We start from the raw sequence: 12,640 nt of genomic DNA on the forward strand, positions 1-12,640 counted from the left end.
AGAAACAGAAGTTGAGAACTTTTGGTACAGAACATCAACAATGTCACGCCGAAAAGCAAAACAAAAAAAATAAAAAATAGGAAAGACAGTGATCGGGAATGAAGGAAAATGCAAAAAAAAAAATAAAAAAAAAAAGGGAAATTATGTTAAAATAAAAACAACAATTATAATAATGACACCATCTGAATGGCTGATGACCTCTCACTATCCACCTATATTAATCTGTACGACCTTTGACCCCAGAAGGCAGTCTGAAGCCCTCCTGCCGTCCGAGCAGAACGACACACAAACAACAAAGAAAAGCGACGGCGAACGGAGGAGAAGAGAGAAGTGATGGAGGAGAAAGGTCGACACGGTGCTCTACGTGCACAGTAAAGTGCTTTTTGTCTGCAAGCCCTGATCCAGAAAAGAAGGCGTCCCTCCGTGTGAGCGCTGGGGTTAATAGCCCTGACTTATCTTTCCTTTTTTAAGCTGTGTGTCAGTGTGTGTGTGTGTGTCAGTGTGTGTGTGTCAGTGTGTGTGTGTCAGTGTGTGTCAGTGTGTGTGCGTCAGTGTGTGTGTGTGGTTAGACTGGGTGTTCACCCTACTGAGGTGACTTGGGGGGCGTGTGCTGAGGATCTCTGCTGTGGCTCTTCCCTGGGTGGGAGGGCGGGGAGGGCCAGCGGCCGGTGGGTCTGCGGCCCTCCCTGGGGTGCCGGCCCGGGGTCCCGGTGGCCCCCGACCCGGGCTTGGCTGAGGAGTATGTCTCTCTGGCCTTGGCCTCCCCGGCCCTGCCACCGTCGCCTCCCAGCGGGGCGTCGGCCCACTTGCGCTCCTCGCCGGCGGCGGTGGCGCAGGCTGGCTTGCCGTCCTTGGGCGCCGCCGGCTGCTGCTGCTGCTGTAGTGTCGGCGCTTCTTTAATTCTCTGGCAGATCTCGGCGTACGACGGCTTCCGCGACTCCTGGGGAGGGATGGAGGTTAAAGTTTTGACTTTTTGAATAACTCTCTAACACGAGAGTGCATATGATGGGTCAAGAGCAGACGATTAATTTTTCTAATATTTAAATTCCACAAGACAAAAGGTGTTTTCTGGTGATGTGAACCCATTGTTTCTCAGTTAGTTTATATGATATATAATATGTACAAACAAAAATAATTCCAGGCTGGGTCTTTTTTTGACCTTCTATATGCATTCTAAGGTACAGAAATGTATGATTTCTGGACAGATCATCTCTATCAAGTCTTGCAGGTGCGTGCCCCATAGTTGGTACGGGGCAGAGATCAGTGTCTGGTAGAAGGCCACGTTATGAACTAAACTGATTGATTCTTTCAACGGTTATTGGAACAGGTGTAAGGTTTCAGAACGGGGCATGTTTAGGGTTTTAGATCAGAAAAGTTGACTCGGGCGCAGAAGAATTGGACTCAATTTGACAAAAAGAAATATATGGATAAAAAAAAGAAAAATCGGATCAAATATTCTCCTCAAGACCTCATAAATACACATTTAAGACTTTTTAAGGAGTCGTAAACACCCTGTGAGCGGTCGGACACCATGAACTCTCACACCAATACATCCCCGATCCAGAAATCTGACGCCAGGAGCCACATCAAACACTTCACACGTTTTTTGTTCACATTCAAGCTGATGTCAAGTCAAAAATAGGGAATAAAATACTGACCGTAGCGGCACCGTTGACTTGTACGGATTTGCTTGCGGTGGACAGCGTGCCGGGAACCCGTTCCACAGGAGTGTGAACCTCCTTCTGCTTCACCTCACACACTTTCACCTCCCTGAGACAGACACACACACACACACACACACACACACACACACACACACACACACACACACACACACACACACACACACACACACACACACACACACACACACCTCTGCTTTAAGGACACTGAACACATTCAATAACAACATTTACCAAGAGTTGATATTGAGCTCCATGGTTTCTGTTTTGAGATTGTAGTTATCGAAATATTAGATTTTTGGTTGTAGACAACAGAACCAGGAGACTGAAGCTCCACCTGGACGTTTTATGAGATTTTTGCCAAAATGCTGCATTTCTCAGTAACTTTCCTCAAAACTCGCAATGTAATTTACAAACGTATGTTTTTGCAGTAATATTGAGAACAGGCAAAAACTGCAAGTCAAAGAAAAAAAAAAATTCTTTAAACTTCTACCAATAAAAAAAGACTATAATACCCATTCTGCATATCACAGAAAGAAATGGAAATATTTTAGTACTTTTCTTTTTTGTTTTATAAAATCAAAGAACCAAATTCACTTCAAAATGTGTTAAGCACTAAATAAAACGCTCTGTTTATTTGGTAATGTAATGCAGAAAAGTGGCGAAACTTTTGTAAAATTGCAAGCTCTGGCAAATATTGCCGAGATTTGCTGAATTTGCATCAATTATTGCGACCGCAATTTCCTCAAGGGGAAAAACGTTCTCCAACCGTGGCGCTCTGCCGAGGTCATATTAAAGACAGACACAATGTAAAAAACAATCCAAAATGAGGCTCCAGGTGAACTGTTTTGCTCTGGCCCTTACGGTGTGTTGACGGAGGGGGGAGCGGCGCCGTGCGGATGCCCGGCAGAGGGAGCCGCGGTCGGGGTCTGGGCCGAGGCCGAGGGGGGGGCGGGGTTGGGGGCGGCGGGCTGGAAGCCGGCGGGGAGCGGGGGGGCGGTGGCGGTCCGCAGCGGCTCCTTGACGCCCCCCGGAGAGATGGCGGCACTGGGACTCACGCTTACATTCTGCGGCCACAAGAGGGAGACGGCGAGGAGTCAAAACCCAGAGGAACCTGGACGTCACCTCTCACCCAACACTTGTGCAAGTCAAACAATAATAACATCAAGCCGACAACACAAACCGTAATAACAGTGATAATCAGAGTATGTGCAGCAAACTCTATTCAGAACCTTTCTAACGGACGTTTAATTTTAACACATAGTTGAGCACTTGGAATAAAACGTAAGTTAATATTGACATTATGCACAAAGTTCCGTCTTCAAATTCGAATAAATTCTGAATGTAAAACGCAGTCACACTCGGCGCTCTGGAGATAACAGGCAGCACAGGTAAGCAGCCTGGCTTCCTGACACGGTGTTTGACGGAACTAACGCTTATTGCTCACGCTGAAATAACAACTTTACGGTTCTACACAAGCACAATACTCTTCTCCACTTGTTGCACAAACGTCTTTTTGTATAACACAACACGTCTGTGGTTTCCCTTTCACCAACAGAGGATGCACACACAGCTGGGGGGGAAGTCAACACATCTGAACCACCTGCTCCATGTTGTCTTAATAGAAAATGTCTGGATCCCTCTCTGCATTCAGAAACGGGGCAACATGCGGGGAAAAAACAATAAAACAACTTTCTCTGCTGTAAATTCCCAATGGGAGCCTTTTTCTGTTCTGAAAAACACCCCAATATTCCCCAGAGACCTTTTTCTTCTTGGCATCATGAGCGTTTTCCGCCGTAACATTGTGATTACAATAAGAAAAGTCCCCGTTTGATGGCCTGTCGCGGCAGAACTTCACACCACAGAGACAATAAAGAGAGGATTCGTGGTGCGGCCCGACAGGACAACGGAGCGCATGTCTAACTTTCAGGCTCCTACCAGATCCTTAGCAGAGCCCAGCACGACGCTGCTGGCCAGCCGGTTGTCAAAGGCGTCGTCGGACTTCAGCTGGCCGGCGGCGCCGGGCAGCGGGGGGAAGCTGGAGAGGCCGAGCTCGAAGCTGGGAGACGGCGGCTTGGCGGGGAGGGGTGGAGACTGCGGTGTCACCCTCTGAGGAACAGAGGTGACGTTAGAAACACCTTCCTTTTTTCAGAGTGACAGAATGACAACGGCGGATTGGACTGATCCAACAAGACAAAAGTACTGATACATATGACAAGATATTGATATTTTAGAATAAGTGTAATGACAAATAGAAAAAAGGACTTACTGTAAACTTGTCGTCCCTCTTTCTCCTAGGAGCAGAAACATATGAGTACTTCAAACACAAAAAAAGCATTGTTATCTCACCATTGTTATCATGTTTGACGCGTGACAGAATGTACCATGTTTGACACTGAACTGTGTCAGGTGAATATTCATTTGTTGGCACAACGCAAATTAATTTCAGGCATACGAACTGGTTTCAAATTTTCCTCCAAAATAAAAGTCTGCACGTGTTCATGTGTTCATGACAGATCAGCAGAATTACAATTTCAACAGGAAGGGGTTGTTAGCATGAATGAACGATTCACATATAAACACAAGGAGCCCGATAGCAGTCTCGCCCAACCCACAGGCAAAACAGGAATCTGTGAGATTTCTGTTGACACTAATTGGGGTCATTCTTAATTTGGATCCTTTCCAGAGCGCCTCACCTTCCTCGGCCGAGGCCCAGCGAGTAGTCCGTGCCGACGGACTCGGCCACGCGGCCCGTGCCCACGCCCTCCCTGCGGGGGAAGGCCACCGTGGAGGGCAGCCGGGTCCGGGGCTGGCTGGCGGGGATCCGCGTGGGCGGGCTGCTCCGGACGCCGTTCAGGAGCCTCTCGCTGGGGAAGCTGGGGAACAGGCTGGGGCTGTCCAGGAGGCCGGCGGTCCGGTCCACCGCGGGGAGGGACGGCCTGAGGTGCGGCTTGCTGTGGTTCCTGGAACGAGCGGGAACAGTCTCTTATAGACGGCCATCAGTGCAGAAAGCAGGTAGACACACTGAGGTGGGGGGGGGCCTGGTGAGCGGAAAGGAGGACCCACCTGTTCCTGGGCGAGTAGTGTCTGATGGAGAGTGGAGACGTGGCCGGTTTGAAACTGTGAGACGTCGTGAATCCGTTGATGAACTGGGTGTTGTGAAACGGGGTCACCTGGTGAAACAGGGAAAGGGAGGAGCGTCAGTCCAATCTAAAAGTTAAAATTAATGATGGAAAGTGAATCAGAGTGTTTAAGTGTTTGGCCGGAGGACACGAAAACAAAAACATAAATTTTTTTTTTGTTTTAGCAACTATGACAGCCATGATTCCATCTATTTTGAACTCTACTGACAAAAATAAACAAAGAATCATGGTAACGTTCATAAAAAACCTGTATATGTGTCAAATGGAAGCCACACACACACCCCCCGTTTGTGTATTGACATATGTTCTGCTGCTGCTGCAATAAAGCAAACGGCAGGGCACGAAATTTGGCTTCCATTCATTCTCAATGAGAGGCGAGCCCGCCAGTCCCTTGTACAGAGGAGACGCTTGTCCCTTCCTTACCAGCGCGGGGTCGATGAAGCTGTGGGTGGCGGACCACGCCTGCGGTGTGATGAGGCTGTAGAGTGGGAACTGCTGCTGGGGGCTGTACACCGGAGGGATGTAGTAGGAGGTGTAGCGCTGCTGGGCATACGGGTTCACCTCCACTGGCCGGTAGCCGTTCTTTGGCATGAACGTGTTGATAGCGATTGCCTTCGCCTTTATCCGTGCCTGGCAAAAACACACACATGAACGACGACACTTTGGAAACATTCGTGTTTGGAATGCTTGTACTAACTTGAAAATAATAGTTTAGGTATCACGAAAATCCCATTTCAGACTTCTGGTCAATTTTGTACGAGAATAGTTAGAATCCCCCCATTAAATATTGACAATATTGTGTGTAAATATCTAAAGAAAACACAAATAGCAATAACAATAGCCAAAAATATTATGGATATTGAAGTATTTGTAAAAAAAAAAAAAGTGTACATATCCAGGTCTATGGTACATGTGCAGGTCTACGTTCTTTCTCCATGTAACTTGTTGAATACGGCGTGTTTGTCAGCATGGCACGCTGCCATGCCAGGTGCCCAAGTCCATTTGTACAAATTAGTGCAACTACTTAAAGAGTAACGTAATGTCAACTTTAAGTGCAGATCTGCTTTACTTTTAAGATTTTTATTATTTTACTCGAGAACGCTGTGTGACGGGTATGATTTATGCATGAGAACAAACAGCGTTGTTTCGCTATTCACTCATTAAAGATTTCAATTGGTAAACGAACGCTCCGCAAGGAAACTCATCAGCAAACCTGTTTGCAAGGCTGAACCTTTCACACGAGTGTAGGGACAAAAAAAACAAAACAAAAAAAACACAGAGCAACTATCCAAGGAGCAGCGAGGAGAGCTACCTTAATAGGCTTCCCTTGGAAGGTCTTCACATCTTCTCTGAGATACTGATATGCCTGAAAAGGGACAGCAATTTTATCAACTATATAACAGTACACATTTACAAGAATACAATGCAGAAATACATATCTACAAATTAACTTTTTATTTTTTTTTTAATGGTAATAATTAAGACATGAGATTAGTTTGTATCGGTTAGAGTACACTACAATAACAAGACCCCAAAACAAAGCTTCCGGGCTGTCATTTAGAAAATGTGTAAGGAAAAGCATGGACATAAATAGCTGGAGTGTCGGAAGAAGTTGATACATTATCTTCACGGCGGTTTCCTTACTTGCTGCGCATCCGCTTCCGACTCAAAGGTGATGAACCAGTTGTCGTTGTAGGCAAACTCACAGTTGATGAATTTAGGTAAATTGTCCCCTTTGAAAAGAGCCTCCACCTCCTTCAAATCACAAGCACACGCAGGAAAACACAGATACTCGTTGAGATATTTCACTGGGGACTGGATGGCGAGGCCGCCTCCCAGGGAGACTTCCAGTGTTAAAATACCAACGTGGAGATTCACTTCATTAAATTCCTCAGAATATCTAGGATGTTTTGGGTCTCTGTGAACCTGCTTTGTCTGCAGCGCACAAAGGAGTTTGGTAGGCAGCACTTCACACAGAGAAAGAATTTCACAAAAAAAACAACTGTTGGCCGATGTTTCTTTTGTTCCGTCACATTATTTCTTCATGTTAAGATATTTGGAACGTTAACAGACAGCGGAGGTCTATGAAAGCTAGACAAACTGGTGAATAATTGACATATTCAGGGGATGGTAGCTCAGGTGGTAGAGCTGGTGGTCTAGTGATCTAAAGGTTGCTGGTTGGATCCCAGGCTCCTCCTGCTAGCATGCTGTAGTGTCCTTGAGCAAGACACTTAACCCCTAATTGCTCCTGATGGCTGCGTCCGTCGGTGTTTGAACAATTGTAAGTCGCTTTGGATAAAAGCGTCTGATCAATGTAATGTAATGTAACATACAAACTTAAATCACAGTTTCACCTGGCGCCATTACAATGAGGGGGGAAAAAAAAATAAAAATAAAAATAAAAAAGACAATCCACGATAAAACAGCAAGTTGGGTCCACTTTCGAAGCCTTACCTTCGACAGTGGAATCGGTTAAAACTTGCTGGTTAATTTCGGCGACCATTGCAGTATTATTATTGTTTTGGTCGAGTGCCTGTATTTTGATCCAAAAAATAACCAGATGTTTTTTGGGTTGATTTGGATTTAAAACAATCTATTTAGTTGATGCCTGAGTCACCGCTGACAACAGATGCTTGTCACACCTAGAAACTTGCCCGCGATTAAAAAACAAAACAAAAACAAAAAAAAAAGAAACCACCAAAACAGTTGAAATCGTTTTGGAATGAGTGAAAGTAAGAGCGGGCTGACACAGTGCCTGGGGATAAACATGTCTTTGAATTTGTTCTCAAGAGAAGAACGACTTGAGGTTGTTGTGCCCCGGAGTTCAGCATAAACTATCAATTCAAATATTTTCCTCAAATAAATAAAAGCAAACATCCACTGGCTGGAGCTCTGAATCTCATTTTGAGGCGGGCATGGGCGAAGCCACGGTCTGTGTTATTGGAGCCAATGTTTTACATCAGGATCTGAGACCACAACATTGCAGTGTGAGCAGGGCACAAAATCTCAACATTTTTTCAATGTACAGTTTATTTATTTTATCTATACGTTTCTCCACAAACTTGCTTGTTGGCTGAATTATCACAACACACTTGTGTTATCAGCAGATAAGAGGAATAAAGCTGTATTCCTGTATGTTTTGTATACTGCAACATGTATTTGAGTTTAAATTATTTATAGAAACTTATGCGACAGAAATCATTGTTAATTAAGAAGAAAAAAAACAGCCTAGGGTACTCAAGGGGGCAGCAGGGTATTGTGCTGTATGTAAGAACTCGGGGTGTCACAATTCCGATTCGAAAATCAATCGAATAGAGTGTGTGATTTTGAACTTTGAAATCACAAGAAGGGTTTGCGATCCTCCAAGTACTTTTGTGGGAAATATTGTCCGCGTGGTCGCCATATTGGGGAGGTCAAGATCCGCCGGTAAACAAACGCAGTGTGCGCTGGGGGTGCCGTGGGGTATTGGCCACCGGACCGTGAGAACGTGGGTGGGATTTTATCCGGGAGAGATTTGCAATCTGCTCCACAGCAGAGCAGCAGCAGGAAACGGAGTAAATTAAATGCATCTAGATTTTTCATTGGCTTTGTTTGGAGAAAAGATCGCTCTGATTGTAGCTGCAGGTAGCCATTTTCCTTTAACTACCAGCGTTCCCCTCTGACAAAAATGGCGTTAATTTTACTACTCTCATTTTGGTGAGTAACTAAAAAAGTAGTGTAATAGGTAACTTAATGTTTATTATTCTAAAGTCCAGATTTGCTAAAACTTCACTGTTTAGGTGTGTTTAAATATTGTTGGTATTCTTTATATTTTTCAATATTCAAATAAAAGTAACTAATTGAGAAACAAGTGTTTTTCTTGACAATTCAAGACTAAATAGTCGAACAATGGCATCGCCTTCAGTGCGAAAAAATACATGTGTTTAAATCGAAAATCGAAACCTTAAAATCTAAAGCCAAATCAAATAGTGGATTTGGAGAATCGTGACACCCATAGTAAGAACATAAACAGCATATATGCATAAAGCACATAAACACACACACGGCTCCAGACTCACTGACCTCGATTGGCGTGCTCTCGGTTACCTCTCTGAGGATGACAATGCAGCGGTTCTGATTGGGCCGTACCTTCTCGCCCTTCTCGTCCACCTGGACCAACGGCAGCGCTGGAGATGCACGCGCAGATAAACAGGCATTAGAAATGACCGGCGGACATAAGGGGCTCAGAGAGCTGTCGCAGAGAGTCGCGTGTAGGCCAGGTAAAACCTTTTGACTTCAGCGTTGGGATATCTTGCTGCATTTAAAGTGTTAGGTGTTTTTATGTCATGTAAAAGATTGCCTTGGTGTCACCCAGTAATTAATATTTATATTGATAGGGAGAAGCTGGTCAATCTAACCTGAGAATGTTATGATGTTATGGGTCAAAAACCAATTATTTTCAGGTGTTTTTGATGATGTGAACTCATTATGTCTCAATAAGTGTAATTAGATATTAAATAATACGTACAAACCTATAAATAACAAAACAAATTTAAAGCATGGTCCTTTTTTATCTTTCTGGGTTTCGAGGAGGGTTGACTGCATTCTAGGGTTATTACCATGTTTCATTTGTTGTTTTTCCTTTGTGTCAGCAACCTCCAGGAGGATTCAAACATTTGACCACAAAAATCGAATGTAAACAAAGTTAACTAAATGAAGAACTAAGTATAAATCAAACCACCCACCAGTGATGCTCTGCGAGAAGCACTTTAACAGCCTCGCCGGGGAAATCATCAAGACGGTCGTGAAATACAACCTTCCGCGCCTTCATTTTAGAGCCCTTAGCGGGTGACTCCAGAAGGATACACTCCTGTTGGGACGGTAATCTCTGTGGCGGAGTGATACCATCATGTCCAGCGAGGAGGGCGGGCCACGACAACTTTTGACTTTTTAAATTAAACCCTTCAGTCTATTTGTACAGTGATTCTCAACCTTTTTTTTTAATATATATACACATCAAGGACCTTCAATTTGATCCGCATTAGGCCAAGGACGGCATCTAACAAGATTTAGTCTCCAATTAGGACCCAATCTTAGCAGATTTAATATGTTTCTACACTCTAGTTAGGGAGATAAGATTGAAACTAGGATCAGAACAGTCTTTATTGTACGTTCTCCAACATCGCTACAAACGTCTTGTAAATGAAATGATTTTGAAAGTTTAACTGTTCATCATCTTGTTGGGGACGGGGATGCAAATTTAAAGGGTTAGTCGTTGAGCAACAACACATATAGTTTCCTCCTCGTTGTTGTGTTTGTTGTTGGTCCGAGGGCCTCTGTCTACTTCTACTTCCTGAACCTTAAATGCCCTGCGCTCCCTGCGTGGGCAGAAAACTCCCGTTGATACAATTACAAGACAGCAGATTGTTCAGCTAGTTATTAAATTTTCAATCCTATCGATTCCAATCTTATTAGCAATTTATTGATAGTCGATTAATTGTTAGCATCCCAAGTTGGGGACCTCATTGAAGGACTTCCCAAGCCTCGTTGAGAACCACCGTATTTGTATTCTAGACTATGCGAACTCTGGGATGTAGCTCGTACTTCACTCACATCGTAAGATGTCCACGATGAGCTCCATGTCGGTGCTCAGCTTCTTGACATGGTCCAGGTTGGCCACGGTGACGATTGGCACGTACTGGTCGCTGTCCATCTGGGAGATGAGGTAAATGTCGCTGGCTAGATTCTCCCTGGCGTCCAGAGGAGCATGAGAATGAGAGGAAGGGTGAGTGGACACACCACACACCGTAGGACATGACTGCCCCTGTGTTTATCTCAATGTGCTCTGTTGTTCTGGAGATAACAGTAACTACAAAAGGCTTTGGAGTTTTAGATCAATAAATACATTTTCTATTTTTGATAGGGTGCTGGGTGGCCTGAACAACAATTTGGATAGTTGAGTTGAGTTCCCCCTCAACAGAAAGGGCAAATATTAAAGAGGGGAAACCCACTAAAGCTGCTCTGTCTAAACATTAATTATAGGAATACTTATTTACACAGCTTGTGTAATTGTAATGCTCAAAAAACAACAAAGACCATTAATACATAGACTTACACTTATCTCTAAAAGAAAGGGAGGAGGAACCGAGTGAGAGAGGAGTAGACTGTAGAGTGTTGGTCTCAGTCCAACACAGACACCACAGAAGCATTCTTTACAGTAGAAAATACTAGGGCTCCAATTCAGAACACACCCAGAGAGGCGGGGTGGGGGGAGGCAGAGAGACAGAGAGAGAGAGAGAAAGAGAGAATGGGAAGGAGTGAGTGGGAGAACATGGCAGTGAGACAAAGAGAAATGGAGAGAGAGACAAATGTCTGCCCACAGTGAGGGAGACAAAAAGCAGGGAGACTGAAACAGAGAGACCGAAACAGCGAGCGAGAGAGCGAGAGAGAGAGAGAGAGAGAGAGAGAGAGAGAGAGAGAGAGAAACAGAGAGAGAAACAGAGAGGAGATACAGAGACAGAAAGAGAGAGGAGAGAGAAGGAAGAGACAGAGGAGAGAGAGGGGAGAGAGAGAGAGACGGAAGAGACAGAGGAGAGAGACGGGGGGGAGACAGGGGGGAGACAGAGGAACAGAGACGAGAGACAGAAAGGAGAGACAGAGAGGAGAGACAGAAAGGAGAGACAGAGAGGAGAGACAGAGAGGAGAGACAAGATAAACGACACCCACAGAGAGCGCCAGATGGAGAGAAAGAGAGAATCACGTGAAAGCACAATGGGAAAGACAGAGGGAGACCGCGCGAGCGAGACACAGCTACAGCTAATGAGCATACAGCCATTGTGCCAACATCACGGAACATATTTTGGTGCATTCCGGTATGGCCGCCAGTTGAACCCCATCATGACCACACAAACCCAACACAGACTGGACCTGATCAAGAGCTGGAAGCACAGAGCTGCTCAACACTCACCGGGACAGACAGAACTCCAGGGTCTTCTTCAGGTGCTCTCTGTGGCTCTCCTGGGGGCTCACTGGCTGTGGATCAGTGGCTGCTGAACACAAAAGTAAATCATCAGGTCGCATGGAATGCTGACGTCACCGTCCCTGCTGAGGTCAAATACTCAGATTCGGGAGACCGAAAAGGGACAAGGTCAGTCTACAAAACAAAAGGGCAAGGGTCAACACCGCCTACTTGCCATGATGTCCTTTATTTATCGTTATTATTGATTGATTTATTTGTAAATAGTTAAATGGAATGTTAAGTCATCTTGATTGTCAAATGTAAATTATACTCTTGAAATATATCAAAATATATAATTTCCACGCTGCTTTATTTCCACTTGATTAACTATTTTGAGAATTACTTGGAGTAGGTCAAGACCAATAATTAAAGAGAAATAATGACAGAAAATCATGGGGAATAATCGTTCTCTTTCAAGGTCTAAATTGATAACCCAAAACTTGAAATTGAGTGGAATATTTACTTCTATCAAATCCATTTTCCTAGTTTGCTTTATTATCATTTCTATTTGATTGACCTCTATTAATGTCAAGCACTATGAGAAGCATGTTGTGAATAAAAGGTGCTACACAAATAAAGATGATTATTTGTCTCCCCACATTTAATTGTTAGTTCATAATACTCCTCAAATATTCAATTCATGATTTGGAAGGAAAATGTCTTATCAAGGAGAGTGAATTTGGAGGCCAATGTCTTGTCATCTATTCAGTAGCTTATTAGAAAGAAATGCGGTTTGAGTGGTTCTCCGTTCTTTGTCCAATATTGACAATAGTTAGTAGCCCAGTTTTCATGACAATCTATTTTGCTTACCATTGGTT

At 44.3% G+C, this 12,640-nt stretch overlaps 1 protein-coding gene across 1 annotated transcript in view; it reads right to left on the minus strand.

Moving 5' to 3' along the window:
* Positions 1 to 583: 583 nt before the first annotated feature.
* The window catches only part of larp4b (La ribonucleoprotein 4B), a gene marked incomplete at both ends in the record, with an annotated part of 42,709 nt that continues 30,652 nt past the window's right edge, over positions 584 to 12,640 (minus strand). The window contains 13 exons of the mRNA XM_080010517.1: positions 584 to 940; positions 1,659 to 1,770; positions 2,547 to 2,749; positions 3,621 to 3,791; positions 3,952 to 3,976; positions 4,379 to 4,645; positions 4,749 to 4,855; positions 5,249 to 5,455; positions 6,138 to 6,191; positions 6,470 to 6,580; positions 8,888 to 8,991; positions 10,418 to 10,554; positions 11,772 to 11,850. Coding sequence (XP_079866643.1) covers positions 584 to 940; positions 1,659 to 1,770; positions 2,547 to 2,749; positions 3,621 to 3,791; positions 3,952 to 3,976; positions 4,379 to 4,645; positions 4,749 to 4,855; positions 5,249 to 5,455; positions 6,138 to 6,191; positions 6,470 to 6,580; positions 8,888 to 8,991; positions 10,418 to 10,554; positions 11,772 to 11,850 — 1,934 coding nt within the window. The remainder of the gene's footprint in view (positions 941 to 1,658; positions 1,771 to 2,546; positions 2,750 to 3,620; positions 3,792 to 3,951; positions 3,977 to 4,378; positions 4,646 to 4,748; positions 4,856 to 5,248; positions 5,456 to 6,137; positions 6,192 to 6,469; positions 6,581 to 8,887; positions 8,992 to 10,417; positions 10,555 to 11,771; positions 11,851 to 12,640) is intronic.

Source organism: Zeus faber (assembly GCF_960531495.2).
Source record: "Zeus faber genome assembly, chromosome: 12".
NCBI classification, from domain to species: Eukaryota; Metazoa; Chordata; class Actinopteri; order Zeiformes; family Zeidae; genus Zeus; species Zeus faber.